The sequence below is a fragment of the Scophthalmus maximus genome, chromosome 20, assembly GCF_022379125.1.
Source record: "Scophthalmus maximus strain ysfricsl-2021 chromosome 20, ASM2237912v1, whole genome shotgun sequence".
In the NCBI taxonomy this organism is placed as follows: Eukaryota; Metazoa; Chordata; class Actinopteri; order Pleuronectiformes; family Scophthalmidae; genus Scophthalmus; species Scophthalmus maximus.
In genome coordinates this window covers 8662271-8683781 of record NC_061534.1, presented here as the reverse complement: position 1 = coordinate 8683781, position 21511 = coordinate 8662271, and the positions used below count along the sequence as shown (strand labels likewise).

General features: G+C 43.1%; 2 protein-coding genes and 1 long non-coding RNA gene across 4 annotated transcripts; 2 read left to right on the top strand and 1 right to left on the bottom strand.

Moving 5' to 3' along the window:
- Positions 1 to 215: 215 nt before the first annotated feature.
- myo1hb (myosin IHb) lies at positions 216 to 9188 on the bottom strand. Of its 2 annotated transcripts, XM_035608428.2 has the most exons (32): positions 9124 to 9188; positions 8058 to 8219; positions 7549 to 7664; positions 7067 to 7265; positions 6875 to 6955; positions 6613 to 6792; positions 6404 to 6502; positions 6180 to 6293; positions 6015 to 6086; positions 5810 to 5929; positions 5488 to 5555; positions 5293 to 5398; positions 5112 to 5192; positions 4939 to 5030; positions 4714 to 4808; positions 4460 to 4506; positions 4116 to 4196; positions 3898 to 4003; positions 3634 to 3751; positions 3329 to 3442; positions 3149 to 3225; positions 2990 to 3058; positions 2818 to 2902; positions 2539 to 2701; positions 2351 to 2434; positions 2147 to 2240; positions 1976 to 2031; positions 1759 to 1894; positions 1569 to 1639; positions 1046 to 1143; positions 825 to 924; positions 216 to 736 (listed from the first exon to the last, which is right to left on the bottom strand). In XM_035608428.2, exons 2-32 carry the CDS (start codon positions 8193 to 8195, stop codon positions 710 to 712), a joined length of 3087 nt encoding a protein of 1028 aa, XP_035464321.2. In that variant the 5' UTR covers positions 8196 to 8219; positions 9124 to 9188; the 3' UTR covers positions 216 to 709. The 2 variants fall into 2 exon arrangements, with proteins under 2 accessions (XP_035464321.2, XP_035464320.2); XM_035608427.2 differs by having other exon boundaries at positions 2990 to 3225.
- LOC118285118 lies at positions 3219 to 7167 on the top strand. The gene is made up of 4 exons (XR_007030241.1): positions 3219 to 3823; positions 4118 to 4260; positions 4986 to 5042; positions 6611 to 7167. It is a non-coding gene; the product is annotated as an uncharacterized LOC118285118 (long non-coding RNA).
- Positions 9189 to 16173: 6985 nt separating the features above from the next.
- Positions 16174 to 21294, top strand: svopb (SV2 related protein b). The gene is made up of 16 exons (XM_035608441.2): positions 16174 to 16421; positions 16526 to 16641; positions 17218 to 17303; positions 17453 to 17551; positions 17636 to 17707; positions 17793 to 17917; positions 18014 to 18077; positions 18171 to 18296; positions 18382 to 18510; positions 18619 to 18692; positions 19334 to 19410; positions 19518 to 19622; positions 20123 to 20234; positions 20334 to 20415; positions 20497 to 20586; positions 20760 to 21294. The coding sequence occupies exons 1-16, from the start codon at positions 16360 to 16362 to the stop codon at positions 20940 to 20942; spliced, it is 1602 nt and encodes a 533-aa protein (XP_035464334.1). The 5' UTR covers positions 16174 to 16359; the 3' UTR covers positions 20943 to 21294.
- The last annotated feature ends 217 nt before the right edge of the window (positions 21295 to 21511 follow it).

Here is a 21511-nt window from a genome sequence, read left to right as displayed (position 1 = left end):
TTATGCTTGACTGAAAATATGCATCACATTTACTTTATTAATTTGTTAAATCTGTTTAATACAAATGTGTTGACATTTTATATGCAATTAAAATACATAAATATTAAATATTAGGCCTAAATATTTTTGAGTCTATAGACCACCTGTAAATATAGTCAAACACCCATTAAAAAAATGTTAGTACTGATGTTAATACAGATAGTTAACAGAGTCAATTGTGGTTTAATATGTTTTAATGTAAAGGTACAGCATGTGAGAGGTTTTATAAACATTCATATGGTCATGGCTGCACACATAATAATATCTTTCTCTACTCTTAAAATCTAGACAAAATTTCAAATACATTTAATATAAAATCAATTACAAGTGCTTTTCTCTTCATATTTAAGATGGTCGATGTACATGAATCTGAGACGGTTTGTTCACATAAAGATGATTCAAACTCACAATATTAGAGAACAAGCAGAGCCACTGATATTCAATATAATAGGCTCTGCTATGAGTGTGTTTGCATTCTATACAGCTTAAGTATTGGCAGTAATTGTAAAATATTAGCATCTACAGAACTAAATTGTGTTACAGTGTCATAAAGATGCAAAAAGAATAAATTCGGCTGTTATTGGCAACAGCCATGGAGCAGGATTATAGAACAAGCGTGGCTGTTTGAGACTAAGAGGAGCAGCATTGTTGTTCCACATTAATTGCATCATCATCTTGACTTGGTTCTTGTCGATTCCTGAAGAAAAAAAAAACAAACATACGGAGCTTGGTCACTTGTTGGGAGTATTAATAGTAATTTAACACTGTCTGAACTCTGCCCTCACCACCGTCAGATGGCCGTTCTTTGCCCGGTAGACGATGGACTCCTGACCACTCTTGAAGTCCACAAACCCCTCTCTGCCGGGCTGGATGTCAAATCGTATGCTGAAAGTGACAATAATAAAAAAATTACAATTCCCCAAATGAAATTGTATTCACTCATCTTTTGCTATTTAGATTTCTAGCTTTCAAATGATCGTTACAACCCAAAGTCCAGATCCAGTACCTGCCCTGGACCACTTTGAAGCAGTTCTGCTTGTTGGCAATAACACACAGCTTGGTCAGGGCCTCAAACAGGTAGTCACACTGCAGAACCAGATCCCCCTGAAAGAACCAATATAACCAGTCATTAAGCTGTTGGATCTGGAGATTTTACAAGTTAGTCTGGTAATATGTCTCTGGTCTGATCTAAAGTCTGCTTCAGCTTATGGCTGCGCTCGCAGAAAGTCATGGACTAATTGTTGAGTTTACAGTTCTTAATTTATTTGAACAAATTACACACAGATTATAGGATGGATTGATCGACCTAATAAACAAACAAACTTTTACATTTTACAAATGGATTTTTCTTCGATTCTCAAGTAATAGTGCAACACAATTTTATGACCAACATGAAAACACAGCACTAAAACAGGAGGGGGAACTAGATTTAACATGTCATCGACAACAAATTAGACCCAAAAAAAGGTAAAGTAATTTAATCATCCATGTCTATCGTTGACAGCGGCCTGTTCACTGTCCTACTGTACCTTTTTCTTTGTATCGTCACATGTGACATGAAGGATCAGGAAGTTGTCGCTCAGGTTGCTTACGGACACACCTCAAGAGAAAAAGTGCAACCTTTAAAAAGCTTGAATCACACAGATTTAACGTGTGTGCGTGTGTGTGTGTGTGCGCGTATACAGCTCTCCTACAGATAATGGTGCACTCACTCGTTACCTTTCAGAAAACTGTAATCTATCCGCTGCTTGATCTTGGCCTCTTCTACCAGGTATGCGGCCTCCAGGCTGAAGATGAGCTGCCGCAGACGAGGCCTGAACCCGTTCCGGTCATACTTGACCACTGGTACGCTGTACTGTGGGTAGAAGACACACAAGGTCAGAGTGGATACAAACAATATTGAAATACCATATTAAAGTAAATGATATGAGTTTACCTTGACTTGCTCGTGCAGTATCATCTGAAGCACTTTGATGTTTATGTCCTCTATGCCTTAATAATAACAAAATCTATTAATAATCTACAAGACAGGATTTCACACAAAAAATTATAAAAATTAGTAGATTGAAGGACATTCAGTGGCAATAAAAGAATTCTGCAGTCTTACTGATCCTGGTGTCCAGGAACGGTCGGCACACACTGAACGGGTAGTTCTCTTTCTTTCCTTTGAACATGGAGCTCGTCTGCAATTTTAACAGAAGCTGGAAAAGCGGGGACAATGTTAAAAACATAAAGAATGATAATATATATTCTTACACTCATGTATGTAACACTGTGTGTGTGTGTGTGTGTGACCGACGGTGGATTGTACCTGTGCTTTTCTCTGTGGAGTGATTCCTCGAACGTACTTCTTTACCATGAGGCGAATGTAGATCTGCTTCAAGAGCTTGGACACCTACAACAAAATACAATTTTTGTAGTTCAGTTTAATTTTGACACATCCACACTGATCAACACCATTGCCCATCTGTGCAGGCAGGACCGTGGAGAATAACCTACCTCCTGCATTATAGGGGGAGGGGTGAGCCAAGAGTCTTTCTCCAGGACCGTTTTGGGAAGGTTTTCCTTGAGCCGCGTGAGGTAGTTCTGCCTCACATACGCCAGGTACTCTGTGTTTTCAGAGCAGGCTGGCTGATTTCTGGTCATGAAACCTTTGATGAACCTAGAACAAATCAGCGGACAGGTGACCTCACAGCGCAGCGACCATCTGACTGTTTGGTCGTAGCCTTACTGCCATGCTTCTTCATCCTCACATTAGATTTCATTATGTCAACTCACTTCTTGATGACCTTGACAGCCCAAGATCTCTTTTCTCGCTCCTTTCTGGCCATCAGGCCTCTCCAGCAAGTCTCAATCCTAGTGGCTGTTTAGACAAGACATGCCTTATGAAACAGTAAGTCAAGGAAAATATTTTTATTTTGTGGCTTCATGATGACAAGTTGCCACTTACCGGCTTCTTTCTGTTTCAGGTAGTCTCCTTTCACTCTGTAGCCTTTGTACTTGGCCTGAATCCTTGTCGCTGCAACAGTAACAGTCAACAGTTTCACCCTGAAGAGGTTTCTGGTGCTGTCCTCCGCATTACAAATTGGTTTACAGAACAACATCTCACCGAGCTTATGTTTGCAGACCTGAAAGGCGTCTTCGGTTGCAAACAGAGTTCTGGGGTGGCGGATGAAGATTTTCGTCCTCCAGGGAAAGACGGCGAGACAATCAATTCTGTATTCCCCTCCTCGTGAACCAGCATCCATCATAGACAGTCTATGTCAGTCATCCGTTAACATCTGCTTACCTGCCCATCTTGTACTCATTCGATTTGTAGCCCAGGTGTTTGATCAGACACCGCACGCCTTCTGCTGCCGTACCTTTCCAGTTGGGCCAGGTGTCAGGACACAGAGGCTTATACCTGAGCACAGACGAATAACACACACTCACACACAGCTTCGTGTTTGATACCAGCTGCAGCTGCTGTGTATGTGGCCACACAGAGAAACATGAGAGCGTATTTTATGTCATCTGCAAGAAAAAGAGTAAATTCATATGCCTTTTGATTGAAAGAGCAAGAAGAGCAGTGTAATAGCATGTGTGCTTCAGTACCTCTGCAGGAAGATCTCGTATTTGCGGCGGTAAGCAAATCCAGCGCGCCTGACCCTCAGGTGCTCCATCAGCCCCAGGTACTTCACCTGATGCCTCACCAACACGTCATCAAAGCGCCCTGCAGGAGACGCCGAGACGCTGGGGTTCATGGGTCAAAAGTATCTGGTCCTAACTGACAACTAACAAAGGTGTAAGTACATGTTTGACTAATCCTCTAACATCTCCGGGGTCAAAGGTGGGTTGTTTGCGGACACGAGCCCTCACCTGGCTGCTTGGCTTCGTTGGGTTTAATGCAGCGGACGTACCAGGGCTCTTTGGACATCAGGATCTCTGTCAAGCCCACTAGGCTGCTCTTAAACTGAGTCACCACCTGAAAAGTAACAGGGAAATTGAGGGGAATATCAGAAAAAAACCCAAGTATGGCAGTTTTATAAATAATGAAATGAGGTGGGTGATTTAACACCATCGAAACCACGTCTCACAGTTTCAGGTCTCCTCTTGCTGTCCGGCTCAGTGGAGGGGAAACAGTGCCTGATGATGGCATTTTTGGACTGTCGCATGACCTTAAGAAAAACAGGAAACCTGTATCATCACGTCAGACACATGTCCCTTTCATAGCGATGCAATGTAAGAGTCACGCTCCCTTTTACTCTCAAATATTTTGTCAGTTGTGTATTGGTGTTTTTGGCTGCAGTGGAGGACATTAGAAGTCATACAGTACAGTATGTCCAGAACAAATATTGCATTTGGGTTCAAATACATTTTCCATAAATTTTCAAGAACTCACGACCCCGGATTTTATAGGACCCAGCGTCAAAGTAATTACCTCTTTTCCATTTCGATACAAGAGATCATTGTTTTTGTCCAAGAATCCTGAAAGTTTCAAGAGCAAAGAAAAGTCTTTAAAAATTGCATGGAAACAACACATTTCTCCTCTTACAAAAAACATTTTAGTTCATAAGTAATAGGGTTACTTGTCTGGTATACATATAGAATATGGTGCATAGCGTATGGACTACATTTCATTCATAGGCTCATTTAATGGCATTATATTTCAGAAAGAAGTATTTCATCTCTCACCAACAACACAATAGGTAACTTCCCCAGCGTAGTGCAAGAGGCGGAAGTCTCCTCTGTCCAGTGTTTTCCTCGTCTTTTGGTCCGCAAGTTTATGTCTGCAGGAAGGAGAAAGTCGATGTTTAGATAATAAGGATGTTCGGTCGTTATGGGATGTGCTAGCTTGACTGCTGGGTCACGCACCTTCAGAGTGTGTATATCCTGTAAAGCAGAAGGTGATAAACTCACGTGACGAAATGCGGGTGACCGCCGATCTTTTCCTCCATCTTCTCCAGGAAGGTGAGATCTGTGGCTTCTCCGGGACGTAAACATTCCTCGTCCTGTGTGAGAGGGTGAGCATCCACGTTTTACCTTTGTGGCACAATATTGTTGATGTTTTTTTCCAAGGGTCGCAGCTTTACCAAAAGTGAGATGATTCCTCTGTATTTCTCCTCCACAAGGTCACATATGATCTTGTTGTTGAAATATGGCACTGGTTCCCACTGTGGATATAAGAAAGGATTTTTTAAAAATGTCACATTCGTTGCAGTTTCCATCACTAATGTCACTCAAATATAAAGGGGGGGAAAAAAGTGATGTTACTTCGATTCCTTCCATCTCGTACTCCTCCTGCTCTGATTTGAGGGTCAGCCGGATGAAAAGCTGCTGCAGCTTCTCGTTGCAATAGTTGATGCAAAACTGCTCAAAGCTGGAATAAAACACCGGCACTCTCAGAATCCAGTTCCTCCTTTCACACGTCTGCTGGTGAAGACTAATCCGACTTGTTGCCGGTCTTACCTGTTCACGTTGAAAACCTCAAACCCGTAGATGTCCAACAGACCAATCACTGTCTTTCTGGAGGAATCCTAAATTTGGAGAGGGAGAATCATGCTTGGCGGTTTTTAACTGGAGCTTGTACAAAGATAATAAGTCTGAAAATAAAAAAAAAATAGTCAGATTTGCTGGTTCCAGAATTGGATGTTTTCACTCTCACAACTAATCAAACGGCTGCCTCGGGCTCGCTAAAATCTTGTTCGCCAATTTTCTCCCCATTCCAGTGAGATTTATAGGACACATCTGACTGGACAAGATTAGAAAGATAGTACCTGTTTTTACTCACCTTGTTAGCTAAAGACTCATTGACCTTGTTGACCAGCCAGTTGAAAGTGCGGCCATAGATGGCTTTGGCAAGGGCATCCCTGGCATATACTGCATGGTCCACGGAGAAGGGACTGAGCACCTTTAACATTGGGATGAGGGAGATCATTTAGCATAAGCCTCACGCATAAGTTCAACACATGTCATATCTGAATGTATAAAGTCACCTCTTCCGTTTTGGCTTCAATCTTCCTGTGGGTTAAGCCCTGTTGTAGCACCTGAGCAGGAATCCCCAGTAACTGTACAGAATAAAACGAAAGAATAAAACCCAATATTTCATATCATTTTTCAACAGAGGGTCTAAACTATCTGCAGTTTGTTAGGGGTCTCACCTTTGACACCCAGTGCATCTCCTGGTTGTTGTCGAGAGTGGCATATCCTCGAACATCTGCCTCAAACTTGATGTTACCCAGGTGGAGGACACTCGCGATGATTCCAAACAGGTGCTGCAGAGAGAGAAAGCTAGTTTACAAATGTCTCGCCAAAGTTTCCATACGTGGGTTCAAAAGGTCTTGTCCAGCTTTGGTGTGGAAATGAGTTCACTCTAGTGCCTCACCTCAATATCGCTCTCAGTGAACTCTATGACAGAGAGGGCTTTTCGCACCGTCCTCCAATCACTTTTATCGTTGATAGAGCTAACTTTGGCACAGTCCCCCTGAAGAAGACAAAGATTAAGATTAAGGAATCAAGAGTTTAAGAGGCTTTCACACTGTCTAATTAAATTGTGTATAATAATTTGTGATGTGTTTATTTTTCTACACAGACCTGCACCAGATAACTGTAGTGCTGGCAGTTCCTCTGAAGGCCGAGCCAGCGGAGAAGATCGTCCTCCCCTCCGTCCACCAGCTGATAGAAGATGTGAAAGTTTCTCTCTCCGTGGTTCTGGTGGACCACGCGGGACTTCTCCAGCAGGTAGCTGAGGATGTGGCCACCGACTGCGCCACCCTGAGGAAGAAAGGTCAAGGTGTGACAGTTTAGGACTTTGCTCTGTTATACTGCTATATGAAGAAGATTTTTTTTTATCTACCTGGTGGTCAAACTGGATGTCCATGTATTTCCCAAAGCGGCTTGAGTTGTCATTCTTCAGGGTTTTGGCATTTCCAAAAGCCTGTAAGTTATAAAAGAATAAATAAATGAAATGCCTGATTTTAAAATCCCATTTTTCTCTAAAATAGTTGTACACAGCATGAACTTTGTCACACATGTCCAAGTCACTGACCTCAAGCACTGGATTGGAGAGGAGTAGTCTGTCTCGAATGTTGTTTAGGAGTCTGGTACTCGGGCAGCTCACAGCGTAGTACTGAAGGATTTTCTTGGAGGCCTCGGTCTTGCCGGCCCCACTCTCCCCTGAGATCAGGATGAAGTGGTTGTTGAACTCGGACAGCATCGTACGGAAGACGTTGTCTGCCAGAGCATAACTGAAAGTACAAGGACGGTTCAACTTCAGAATGCTATTTTACATTCAGACTTTTGCCATCAGACAACTTGAATGTACATGTTTGTCCTGAATGTTTGTAGCTTTCAACACTGCTAATATGAGGAGGAGAGAGAAATGGTGAATGGCCCGCCATAAAGGACCCTGGCTGGATGCAAACCAGGGACTTTGAGGTTCATGGCAAACCACAAATGAGGCTATGAAAGCACCCATCCTAGGTACAATCTGTATGACAACACACACTCCAGAGTAAAAGAATATCTTACATATGAGGTGGCAGCTCAAAGAAGTTAACTCCCATGTAGGTATCCATTTGCTTCTTGCTGTAGTTGTCTAACTCTTTATACGGATTGACCGACACCAGGAGAGTCCCAATGTAGGTCTGCAGAGGAAGACAAGGAAAGGAAGTTGTGGTCTGCAACTTTTGCACATTTGATGATGGAGGAGATTGTTTTTCTCAAAAGAGGACATGCCATTAAAAAAAAGGCCTCCTGCAGACTGGTGTGTATGCATCCTTCTAGTGATAAGTGTTCCTCTTATCAAAAGCAATAAGTTTGGTTAATCACTTGTCATGACCTCACAGACACCATTGACCTTTACAGTGCTCACTCTGCAAATGAAAAGAAAAGGAGATGCTGTTTCAGCAACACAAGGTGCCAGATTCAGCAGAGGCCGACGCAGCATTGGGACCTGGTGGATTTAGAGGTCGAGGCCGTAAAGTTTAATTTGAGTACAAGGGAAGGATTGCGCCTCGGTTATCCAAAATCAAACTCACGTAAATGAGATTCTCATGGAAGCGCTTCTTCAGGTTGTCCAGGAAGGCAGTCTCACTCGTGTAGGCGTCCAAGAGAACAAAATCCTGGATGCCCACGCGATCCCGGGCCGTCAGGGAGGCCTCCATGTTCCTCAGCATCCGGTTACACCGCTCGTCCAGGCTCTGTTCCCGATCAAGAAGACATCAGTGGCATCACAAGGAAACAGGGTATCACCAAGTAAACCAAGTAGCAAGTCCTATAATGTGCATTTTATGACACCTTTCTTTTACAAAATCTACAGAAATTATTTCATTATTTTGGCTCCGTCAAGTCCAGGGCTATATGTCCCAACCTCTTCCTTAGTTTCCTGTTTTCCTCAAAAGTTATCTGCTTTTGCCGAAGTTGTCACTCGAGAGCACATACACACAGGCACAACATTATGGATACCCTGGGATATATATTTTCCGGAGACTGACTAATTTCCTGCCTGTCTGTCCCTATATCTGTGACTTCCAGTCAGAGCTGGCTGTGGCCTTGGCTGCATCCTTTATGCTCATGACAAACCTAAATTCAGCTGCCACTATCTAATCTGGTTCTGCGCTCTCTAAAGAGCCATTATTCATGCTCATGGCAAGGACAGAGCGACGCCAAATACTCCCAAATCTCCATAACGTGTATGACAGATTAATAAGGCCTCCAGCAATAACCAACACAAAATACAGAATAAACGTAATCAAGTCAAGTCCAGATGTAATTAGATCCATTATAACATCCGCACACACACAGGATTTGTTCTGCTACTTTAATTCACGACTGAAGAAGTGCCAAGTGAAATAATCAGCAAATGCGATGCACTTTAATTACGGTGCTATGAAAGAGCCACCCGGTGTTATGCTTCAGTGGTTTGGCTCTCATCGCTGCCAAGTTGACCTGTCACCGAGTCAGAGTGACTGACAGTCATTCACCGGTGTAACGAGCCGCTGATCTACTGGCCCCTGCTAAATGTCACAATACAACATGTCCTGAAAAAAACACACGTGATCGTTAAAATGTTCAACAAGGGGAAAAATGTGAGACGTTACCTACCGCGAAGGTCCTTGATGCATGTGCCTCTGGGCCTTTTCTGAACTAAACAGCTGCTTTTATTGAGGGGAAAGGACACTAGTATGTCAGGAAACACTGACAGATCACAGCCTCTGCTTCCTTCACTGGGAAACCATCAATAATGTGATGTGTGTCCAAGAGAGGAGGAAAATCCCATTCTGAATGTGTGTGTATGTTTGTGTGTAGAGATAAATTTGACGTTTCCTGGACACATATACAATATGTTTGTGTGTTGGTTTCTGTTCCTGGTCTCTCTCTTCCCCTCTCCTCCTCTGTCTCCTCTCTCCCCCTTTTCTCTCCTCTCAATGCAGCCGGACAGCCGCCTCTCACCCTGAGTCCAGTTCTGTCTGAGGTTTCCCCCTTTTAAAACTGAGTTTTTTCCCCCTCCATTGTTCCCGAGGGCCAGCTCAGTTTGGGAACTTTTGGGTTCCTTTCAATATTATTAGGTGACCTTACTCTGTAAAATGCCATGAGATGATAGATAAAAACTGAATTGAACTTAATGACAGGCTTCTGCTTTTTCAAATCTAAATCACATTGAGTTAGGATTGTGGAAAATTGGCACGGCTGATAATTAATTCAAGTTATCGGTCTTCCTGTCCAAATCACGCAACCATGATGTTCCATGATCACATTACATTATCTTTTGAACATGATATCAAGATCTGAAAACTTCAACATTTGTGCTGCCCTTTGCCTTGCTTGAATATTCATTTTATCATTTTTTATGTTTGTAATGCCACATTCATATTGTGTTTTACAGCATAAAAGGCAAAAAGGCTTAAGGGCTAACAGTTTTTTTCTTTTCCCTGTTTGTCAGAGGAGGAGGCCTTTCATCAGTAAATAAGAGCAAAGAATAGCACATCAGCAACTGGTAGGAATTCTTTAACTTTAGTCATTTTAAAATCCTTTCAAAATATGTAAAACGCTTCTGAATACCTACTACGATGATTAAACAATTATTTAAAGCTGAAAAGATGTTAGTGGTATTAATAAAACCAGAAACTTAAAATTGTTTCTGAAACTTTGTTGATGGAATTTCCTGATCATTGTCTGTGTGTAACACTTTAAAACAGCCGTCTGACAGGTCAACTGGGTTTTACTGTGAATGTTCCATTGGACCAAATGTAAAAACAAACACTTCCAATAAGAGGCAAAGCAGCTCAGGCCTCTGTGCCCACAGAGCGCCAACGGGGCAGAGATTTTCTCCCATTCATTGACCTCTGCTGAATACATGGCAGATGGGAAAACAACACTATCCTGAAAAGACAATGGGCACTTCTACCAGAGCAAAGAATCACAAGATAGGAGGTGACTTTTCTTGGCAACACTGGCATTTGATTCAACTGTGTGAGTGGAAAGAACCTTCAGGGTTTAAAGGAAAACATATGACCACAGATGAACAAAACACTGTCATGTGTGCGTGTAAGGTGACACACACAAAAATTCAAAACAAGCTACTATCGTTAAAAATATCACATTTTGATTTCAGGCTACATCAGAACAGGAAAGTCTACCTGACCCAGAGACCATCACCCGAGAGGGCGCTCCATTGTCCCTGTCTATCCAGTATGGTGCAGGATCCTGTTACGCAGCCACAAAGTGGCAGTTAGGCTCCTGAAAGAGATAGCACTCCTCGTGGGCCATTGACTGACACCACACATCACCCAGGGCAACACACATTTAGGGGGCTCCAGGTGTCCAGAGAAACCTGACCGTCAGCAGGCCTCCATCACACCAGCCCTGCACCTCCTCCGATGCTACTGTTTCACACCAACATTCGTGACATAACACGCTACAATCTCATGACCCTGTTTGGCTGAATTTTAACATTGCTGAATGGTGAAGAACTGAAGCTGGACAGTAAAAGCGAATTAAAGTCTATTTAAAGCAGCGCTAGTTTATTTTTTGGCCACTTGGGCGCGATGAATTAAAACGGAAGATTTACTTTATCGCGATTCGCTATTTCCTCATTCAGCAGATACTGAGCAACTTTAGCGTGCATTTATTGTGTGCCACCAAGTGAATGTACAGTTTCACTGTCATTGTAGCTCTGTTTTTGGTCTTCACTCATTCAAGAGGCAACTACAGTATGTGGCTCTTTAACTGCTTAATGCTGCATGCAGATGAGTGGTGAGACCGGACCAAAAGTGTGTAGCTGTGACCCAGAAAAACAAACAAAAAAACAAGCTGAAAGAGGCTAAAATCTTTTTCACAACAAATTACATTGTTGACATTACACATGGCAATTTGATACATTTATACAATAAAGATATGAATTAGTGCAACTTTAAAGCTGGTTATGTGTAACCGAAGAATGGGCCATTTGTGTGACCCGTCTTATTTTTCTACAAATAAAAAAAATGTGACTTTGAAAGATGCTATGATCACACAAAGATCTACAATAGCGGCTTGAAGTACAACAACACAATGGAAGCCAAGTACATACACAAGCCGTGTCCATGTAATTACCTCCTTCACTTCCAAAGCCATGTGAGTCATGGTTGAATCGGTCCTGTGTGATCAGCCCGATGAATCCAAACGGTTCAGCACTTCAGTCTTCAGGTAATCAACTCAAACAGACACGGCCTGTAATTTGGGGGGTTTTAGTTGGGGAGAAGTTCTCCCATTGCGCACTGTGTCCAAGTCAGCACAGATGTGACACCACAAATCTTCTTTCTCCTGTGCCACTCAGGTTTGCATCGGCCCCTGATTCAAATAGTGGCTCGCAGCAGGCTCAGGCCTGCGACAGAGAGGACAGGAGGAGGAGGAGGAGGAGGAGGAGGAGGATGGTGACACTGCTGCTTCCTGTTGGGCTAGTGTCCCTGTCCCATCGCAGGTAACGGTGCAGTAATGAGCTACCTGGCTCTGGAAACGCTGAGCTGGTTAAACATTCATGGAGCCCAGGAAGCAAACGTTCATTCAGCGCTCCACCTGAGTGTTGAACAGCTACCGCCATGTGTTTAAGGGTGTGTGTGTGTGTGTGTGTGTGTGTGTGTGTGTGTGTGCACGCGCAGGGATGTAACACAAGGATGTGGTAACTCTATCATCCCAGAGACCCCTCCTCACCCTTCTCCCCACAAAATTACTGCACAGGTATTCTATTACTGATCTTTGATTAGGCAGATGCATTTCAAACTAATTACTAGCTGCCTCGTCAGACTATTTCAGGTTGTCCGACGTCAGCTATCAAAATCACATTAATTACACAGGCGAAGTCGTATGCTAATGTAATTATTGTGAATCTTGTAATGAAACCTCAAATAACATTTTAATTAGTATTCAAGCAATTGGGTTATGACATGGTAGAATGAATATTACCCAATTATAATAAGTTGTGTACCAACTACTACACATATGTCAACATAAATACCACAAACATGTAATGTTTTAAGTATTTTTGAGGGGGGGGGGTTGCCTTTATTTTAAGATGTAAAGGAAGAAGAGATAAAGATGAAACTAACACCGCTAAACCTTCGAGTACATTATGACAGTTGTTTAAATTGACATCAATACAAGCAATATTACATCTTGTTTCTTTTATCTCATATCTTTTTGTAATGGTCCGGCTCGTAAGGTTGTGACAGGCCCGCGGGCAGCGTCACGTTGCCCTCACATTCCGTCTGTTTAAATTTTAACACTGGGCTTCCTGCAGGCATCGACAAAAGGCGTCTTACGTTACTGCCTGAAGTTCGGCACAACACGCAGTGACATAAGAGAGCACGCTGGAAAAACCACCATTAACATATTGTAATCCATTATGCAAATAGAGAGGGATTTCTAGGATCCACTTCTCCATCTTTAAAGTAGAACACTGCTCAAAGTGGTGCTTAATAAAACACACAGACACACACTTACCTAAGCTAATGGTCTCCTCTTATTGATTTACAGTGCATTTTTGAAAAACTCAAATGGTCCCTAAAGGATTAGTGTTCACGCTGAGTATTATCTCATATGAATGTACCACTTTACAGCACTTGTAAGTGTTTGGCAATGATCAGAATGCACATTCATACATTTTTTGTGCAGATGCTGACACTGCTATATTGTTCCTAATTCTTCTGTTATTCCACACAGATATAATAAATCACTAAATGGGATAAATGGACCAAAAATGAACTGTTAAACTATACAGTGTAAATGCGCTGAAAACTCCTTCTGCTTGAAAACACATTCAAGTCTCATGTTTGCCATACATCTGTGAAGCACTGAAAATGTTTCTGACAGCTTTGCTTAAATATCAGATACATACTCCATTATGAAAGAAAAAGGATTACTGGGAATCAGACATCTGATAAACACTATCCAGTTTCCAGTGAAACTTTAAGTTGAACTTCTAAAATGCACATTAACATGATAAAAGTATAATAAAATCATATTTTAAATAAAGTATTTTGCTTTCAAAAACGAGCATCAAAATTCAGGAAGACTAAGAATCTAAGTATAAATGATCTACATGCACTACATTTGGTATTTATGCTGGAAAAGATTCAGTCCTGAGAAACGACTGCGGAGTTGATGTAAAAAAAACGTGGTCCTTCCCTTCACTGCATTATTTTCTCTACCGCAATAATCAGAAAAGTAAAATACTTTTTCCTTCCAACTACACACTGTACGATAAGGACTCCCACACGCAAGCATAAACACACATCTCTAAATATCAACATTTGATAAGAGTTAAAATGATTTGGCCTATACTGCAGAGAAGGAGACATGTCCTTGATCCACTACTTGTCCAAATAAATATTCACAGGTACAATTAGCCCCAAACCAAACTACTAAACTCCCAACTTATCCTTTATTCATGTGAGCAAACAGATTGCTGTCGCAGGGGCAGGACTGCGAAGGCCAGAACAAGCTGTGAGGATATTAGTTTCCGAAGTGGACAGAGGGCACAGTACCTGAAGTACAGCATCACAAAACCAACTATTGCAGTGATTTTAACAACCAACTGATTGTGCATGCAAATGAAATTATATCTTTGAAATATGTCACCAGGATAGAACAAAATTTTTAAAAAATCATCTCACAGGACCGTAATATTGTGGCATTTAGTTTTCAAGCATGTTCGTATCGAAGCTTACCTCTGAGTCCATGTCGTGGTTCTTTATGTAAACCAAGCTCTGCTGGGGCTCTGCGTTGTTCTGTGAGAGTCTGGCCGAGCGACTGACGGACCACAGAGGATGTGAGGATGAGAGACTGTACCGTAAATTCTACCTGTACTGTATTTATGACCGTCCCACAATGCAGCAGCCTCAGCATGTCCTCACTGTGTCCTACTTTACTGTAGCTTTTATTTTCAGGTTGGCCTTATTCACTTGAGAGTGTGCAGTGGGCCCGAAAGACCCCAACAGCTATATATGCATTTTTATTTCAAACACTGTACATTTCAACCGTGCAAGTTAAAAGTTAAAATCATATAAATGTTTGGGGGAGTTTTGCATTTTGTGTGACATATGCTGTAGACAAATGGGTCACAAGGATACCACACTGTAAAGTAATAGTACAAAATAGAGGATAAAATAAACATTAACAACTAACTGCTTGAGGAGTAGTAAAAGTCACAGCTGAGACATTTTTCCTCTGTAGTTTGATACGTCTGTATTTTTCCTCAATAGGTTGTGGATTGGAAACCTTTTGCTTGTAATGGGGGTATTTTTGTGTCGTTGTATTACATATGTTATTGGGCCACAGCCCCTGGTTTCAGTTTATTTGAGCCTGCAGAGACTAGACACCAGTTTGAGATACTGTTAGTTCAGTCTGTCTAGTCTCCTGCTGTCAGCTGTTGACATGCTGCTGCTCCAGCAGACCACTCCATAGAAAATGGCTGATGCCACCACGGTGTCAAAGAAGGTCTTGAGGAGCGCCCCCTGCACTCCAAAGGACCTGAGTCTCCTGAGCAGGTACAGTCTGCTCTGGCCCTTCTTGTACAGTGCCATGGTGTTGTCTGTCCAGTCCAGTTTATTGTTCAGGTGAACACCCAGGTACTTATAAGAGACCACTCTCTCTATGACCTTTCCCTGGATGTTCACCGGTGTTGTAGGGGGGTGACTGCACCTGCGGAAATCCACAACCAACTCCTTGGTTTTACCCGCATTGATCTGGAGGCAGTTCCACTGGCACCAGTCCACAAAGTCCTGAGTCAGTTCTCTGACCTCCCTGTCATCGTCATCTGCGATGAGGCCGACGATGGCAGAGTCGTCAGAGAACTTCTGCAGATGGCAGGTGGCTGTGCTGTACATGAAGTGTACAGGGTGAACAGGAAGGGAGCCAAGACTGTTCCCTGTGGCGCTCCTGTGCTGCAGACTACTGTATCAGAGACACAGTCCCTTGTCCTCACATACTGGGGGCGGTTGGTGAGGTAGTTGATTATCCAGGTGCCTGTTGTAGGACAAGTTCAGGTCGTTCCCCCACTTCTGGTCCCCCGCAGTCTGGGACTCTGGCTTTTTGTGACCTTCAGGACTCTCCCGACTCCACTGATGTTGTTCTGCTGCAGCTGGTCCTCCGTCTTCCTCTTGTACACGTTCTTCCCCTCTCTGATCTTCCTCCTCCGCTCCCTCTGCACCGTCTTCAGCTCCTCCTTGTCTCCTGACTTAGAGGCCCTCTTTTTCTCCTAAAGGAGGGCCCTTAATGTCAGGACCGATCCAGGGCTTGTTGTTGGAGAAACACCGTACAGTCCTGGTGGTATGAGAGCACAACCTGCTGACAGCCGCAGGCTACAGCAGTTACTCAGCCCCCCATCATTTTATTTTTTATTTATTTATTTTATTAAAGAAATAATCAAACTTCTGGCTTGGTGGTTGTTTTCATGAGCACACCATTTATTTTTTTTCACATGTCGACATCTATACACCTGAGGGGAAATATGTGATTAAGATTAGAATAAGCTCAGTGTCAATTCTCTATTTTCCGCCTTATCATACATATATATATATATATATATATATAATTTGTATGAACCTGGCCTCATGTGAGGCGGAGAGATGCCTTTTTTTAACCAGTGTAACTCCGCCCCTTTCACCTGTGCAGGTGTTGTCCTCTGATTGGGCGTCTCCCGTGAAGCCGGAACCCCAAAAGAGCGGGTCTGGTGAGTTTTGTTTGTGCGACGCCCTCTCCTCACGGTGCAGAGGTCGCCCGGATCTCCGAGGCGACTCCACCTGCACTGTTGGAAACGACACACCGGCGCGTTGGGTGTCACGGCTGCTCAGCACCCACGTCATGGACCACTGCCTCGGATCCGCACAGTTCACCTACAGGCGGTGGAGGAACCCCGAGCAACGGTAAATCAACGAGGCGATGTTATAGTGCATTTAGCACATACAGTCATTTCCGGTGGGATCTTAACCCTGATCGAATCTTCTCCTTATGACGTCATGACGTTCAGGGGTGAGGCGTCGTCCGGGGGTCACTGCGATGAGTCCCTGGGCACAGACAACGAGACCTGCACCGTGACCACTGTCCCGTCGGCAGCACCCAGCAGTGGACCTGATGGAACTGGAGGTCCGTTGGAGTCAATCCTTGTGTAGCCTCAATCTGAAAGGGTCCAATCAAAAAGTGTTCATAATGCCGCTGTCAGTGTTTCTTTGCCGTGTTGGATACATTTAAACTAGTTTGTGTACGAATACTTTTTTTTAAGTAGTTTAAAAGAATGCATCATATTTGATCAACTGACTATGTGTTCCGTTCATTTTGAGCAATGCGAAAGTGCTGTGGCGTAAAACGTGAACGTGTTTCCCAGTGAAACAGAGTGGAGAAGAAGTAGAATAAAAAAGGGAAATGCACAAGTACTTTTTAGAATGTACTCGAGTTCAATACTTTAGTTACGTCCCACCACGGTAAATTAATAATAATCCTGAACTCCAGCTCAACAACCCTCTGTAGAGTTTGTGAACTGGAGCCGAGGTCTGTTTATTCAGCAAAGTTGAACCGACGTCTGTTGTGCAGGAGTCACTTATCAGCCAATATTGTCTGAGTGTGTAATACCAAATGTTACAGCACACACACACGCACACAAACGTGTGTATACATTTTACAGGAGAGAGTGAACCGACAGTGACTGTCATGTCCCTTTAACAGAAACCTTTACGGTAGAAGATGCGCTGGAAGTCATCGGTTTCGGAGCGTTCCAGTGGAAAATGTCTCTCCTCACCGGACTGTCATGGGTAAGACACTCTCTCTCTCTCTCTCTCTCTCTCTCTCTCTCTCTCTCTCTCTCTCTCTCTCTCTCTCTCTCTCTCTCTCTCTCTCTCTCTCTCTCAGACTCCCAGTGACTGTGCGTCTCTCATGTCGCGCCGTGTCTCTCTGAGTGCAGATAGGAGACGCCATGGAGATGATGATCCTCAGCATCCTGGGGCCCCAGCTGCACTGTGAGTGGAGGCTGCCCAGCTATAAGATGGCTCTCTTAACATCGGTAAAGTCTCTGTTGCTTGATGATTTGTGTGTATGCAGGTTGACGTCTGTACTCAAGTACTTTTTTTGTCTCTTTCTGCCTCAGTGTGTTTTTTTCGGGATGGGGATCAGTTCTCCCTTATGGGGGAATTTGTCCGACAAGTACGGCAGAAGAGTTGTGAGTAGTCTCATTTCTCGGTTCGTCATGTATGATTTCTGTACATGATCTCATGTAAAACTTTTCTGTTTCTGTGGTAAAACAGAGTCTGACCATCTGCATGTGCTGGACTCTGCACTACGGCCTGTTGAGCGCCTTCGCTCCAGCGTACGGCTGGCTCTTGGTCCTGCGGGCCCTCGTGGGCTTTGGTCTCGGAGGAACTCCTCAGTCGTGAGTTCACGTGCTTGCCTCATACGTGACGAGATGCCTTGATCATCCCTTAATGATTTAAAGCTTAGACAACAATTTGTGATGTCTTTTTTTTAGGGTGACGTTCTACTCAGAATTCCTCCCAGCAAAGGCGAGAGGCATCTCCATCATGCTGATTGCGGTACTGTGGTGATTTTGTTATTAATGCATTACTTTACCGATTAAGTTAACAGTTCATTAATTCCCACCTGGTTGATGTGTTTGTGTGCGTCAGAGTTTCTGGGCAGTTGGCACTGTGTTCGAGGTCCTCCTGGCCCTGTGGGTGATGCCCACTCTCGGCTGGCGGTGGCTGCTCGGCCTGTCCACTTTACCGATGGCGATCTTCGTTTGCTTTTGCTTGGTATGTACCGTATGTTCAATAGTGATCCCCTGAAAATAAAACCAGCTGGAGTCCAACTCGCAACTGAACCTCCTGTGTTTCGCAGTGGCTGCCTGAGAGTCCTCGTTTTGACGTGCTGTCGGGGAAAAGAGAAAGAGCCGTGGGAACTTTAACATCCATCGCCAAACAGAATGGCACGGCCATGCCCGCAGGGAAGATGATAGCTTATAAACAGGTGAGATGAAAGATGTGCTATAGAATGTCGACAATTAAAAAGTGTCTGTCCAATACAGTGCTTTTTTGTTCATATTTACAAGTAGTTCTTCCATTTTTAATTTGACAGAATGACCGTGGTCGGATCAAGGATCTCTTCACTCCACAGTATCGGAAGACTACTCTTCTCCTGTGGTTTATATGGTTAGTTAAAGGAACATCTTTCTACTTTCTACTTGATCAAAGTATATTATTTATTCGAGTTTGGACTACCAACCGAGCAAAGCAGGCAACTACCTCGCAAACCTCCAGGGTCACTGTATATGAGTTGGTTTGTGGTCAGTTCTTTGGGAGTGTGCACCAATTTATCCAAATGTAAACTGAGATTATGACCTTACCTTGTACAGGTTGTTGCAAGTATAGTTTAAATATTTGTTATTTCTGTCAGTTGATGTTGTTTATTTCCCAGAATTTCGAAAACCTGAAGGCCAGGTCGTATTACGGAAGTAGTGGTTGTAAACGTGTCCTAATTATTTATTGAATAATAGCTTGTATGCATTGCATAATATTGTGATGCTGCTGTAGTATCAGTCTATCAATTGGTACGTTTCCTCGCCAGGCTCGTCAGTGTTTGTGTTTTTGTGTTTTTTTAGGTGATAGAGCACATGGGAAAATAACATTGAGATTTCCTTTTTAGTCGGCTTTGTGCACTGTCCATTATGGGCAACTTAAGGTGTGTGGAGCAAATGAGGGTTGATGGTGGCTCATGGTGATCCAGCCATACGTAAACCTCTTGTGCTTGACTAAGTTTCTAGAATATAACCAAATTATTATTTTATCTACAGGTTTGCAAATGCCTTCTCCTACTACGGGATAGTCCTCTTGACAACTGAGATGTTCCAAGCTGGGGACTCGTATGGGGGTGAGTGACAGCTGCTCCAGGTGGATCTGCTTTATTTTTCTTTTTAGACTTTCGTCCTAATTTGAGCAAAAAAAACACCTAAATAAAACCACTCTCCTTCCTCATAGCGTCCCAAGGGGCCAAGATCGACCCGAGCTGTAGTCTGGAATGCAAATATTTGACATCGGCTGACTACAAAGACCTTTTATGGACAAGCTTGGCTGAATTCCCAGGTGAAGTGCTGCGTATTAGACTTTTTCCCTATCAGCCGTGGTGTGTAATCGGAACTGTAAGGTAAAGATGATGTCATGATGCTGTGGCGAGAACAGTGCTAAGCCGAGAGGGAACTTCCTTACTTACCTCACTGTAACAAAACAATCTGAGGCGACTCAGGAAAGTCAAGACCTTCTGAATTTTGTGACTGCGTTTTGTAATTCCAGAGAATGCATAGGTTAGAATTGAGGAACCTTAAGTGCAAGGTAAGAGCATCTAGCTGTGCCACAACATTTGGTGCACATATAGCGCTACTCTACATGTACATTTAGACATTCGTGAGAAAACAGAATCTATTTGTTTTAGTCTTACACACATGTATGTGTACACCACCCACGCCTACAGCAAATCTCTCCATGACTCGAATCCATATGTGTTGTTTAAGGGAGAGGCCGCTGAATTGTCATTCATGAACTGTCGATCGCAGAAGTTCACTGTAAGTTGTTCATGTTTCTTTCAGGTCTCATCGTTACCCTTCTGGCAGTCGAGTGTATTGGCAGGAAGAAGAGCATGGCTCTGTGTTTCTTCATGTTTTCTCTGTGCATTCTGCCCTTATATGCTTGTATTGGGAGGTAAGTTTGTCTCTGCGCGTCTTATTTCGTCACATTGGGACAAACACAATTCATTTAAACACTGCGTTTCTCTTTTCTTTTTCTTTTTTCTCATGTAAGGACGGCTCTTACAATCTTCATCTTCCTTGCCAGAGCCTTCATCGCTGGAGGATACCAAGTTGTTTTTCTTTACACACCAGAAGTAGGTCCACATACCATTTTAACCATTTTCTTTTGACATTAAACCAATTTAAATAATATGTTCTCACCTCTTTTAACTCAGGTGTTTCCTACAGAAACCAGAGCCATAGCAATGGGGACTTCCAGTGCGATGTCCAGGTTGGGTGCTCTCATCACTCCCTTTGTGGCACAGGTATGAAGGAATATTATGCGACATATTGTAAACGTGTCCTAATTTTTCATTGAATAATAGCTTGTATGCATTGTTTAATATTGTGATGCTGCTGTATTATAAGATCATCAGTCTATCAATCGGTACGTTTCCTCGCCAGGCTCGTCAGTGTTTGTGTTTTTGTGTTTTTTTAGGTGATGCTCAGAACGTCAATGTATTTGACCCTGTCGGTGTACTGTGGCTGTAGCGTGCTGGCCGGCTTCGCCTCCTTGCTCCTGCCCATTGAAACGTTAGGCAGGGGTCTGCAGGAGTCCGGTCATGATGAGGAGGCCAGAGGGCAGGCGAGCGCCACTGCCAGTCATACTCGTCGCACCTGACGAAATCATACTGTATGAGCGCTGATGGGTGAAGAGCGGCGGAGGACAATCGCATCACAAGCAGCCAGTGATAACCGAGGATACAGGCTTACTACTGCCCGTGCAATGACAGCGGGAGCGTTCTCACGTTCTGATTGGTTCGTTTCTCTACTCTTTCGTTTAAGCCACGGAGGCAAGTGGCGGACATTTTTGGAAAATGATGACACCCTGATGTGCAGGCTCTGCTTCCAGCTACACATTTCAAACTTTGCCCGTCAAGAAGTGGAAAAGTTTAATTTATACATTGTGGATAAAGATTATTTCATACGAATGTTTTTTTGAAAATTTTATTAAAGCTGTTCAATCTGTTTAAGGCTTTGTTTTAATTAATCAAATTATACCATACTTCCTTTATTTTTGCTCTGTGTGAACGATTAGATGATTAATAAATTTGTCTAATTAATTACCGAACTATAGGCCTACTACATAATATATGTATGTACGTTATGCAGTATATATACTGTATGGTTTTAGCCTACTGAATCACTATACAGAATATAAAATCCTTTTATTTAAGCTCAGATGTGATT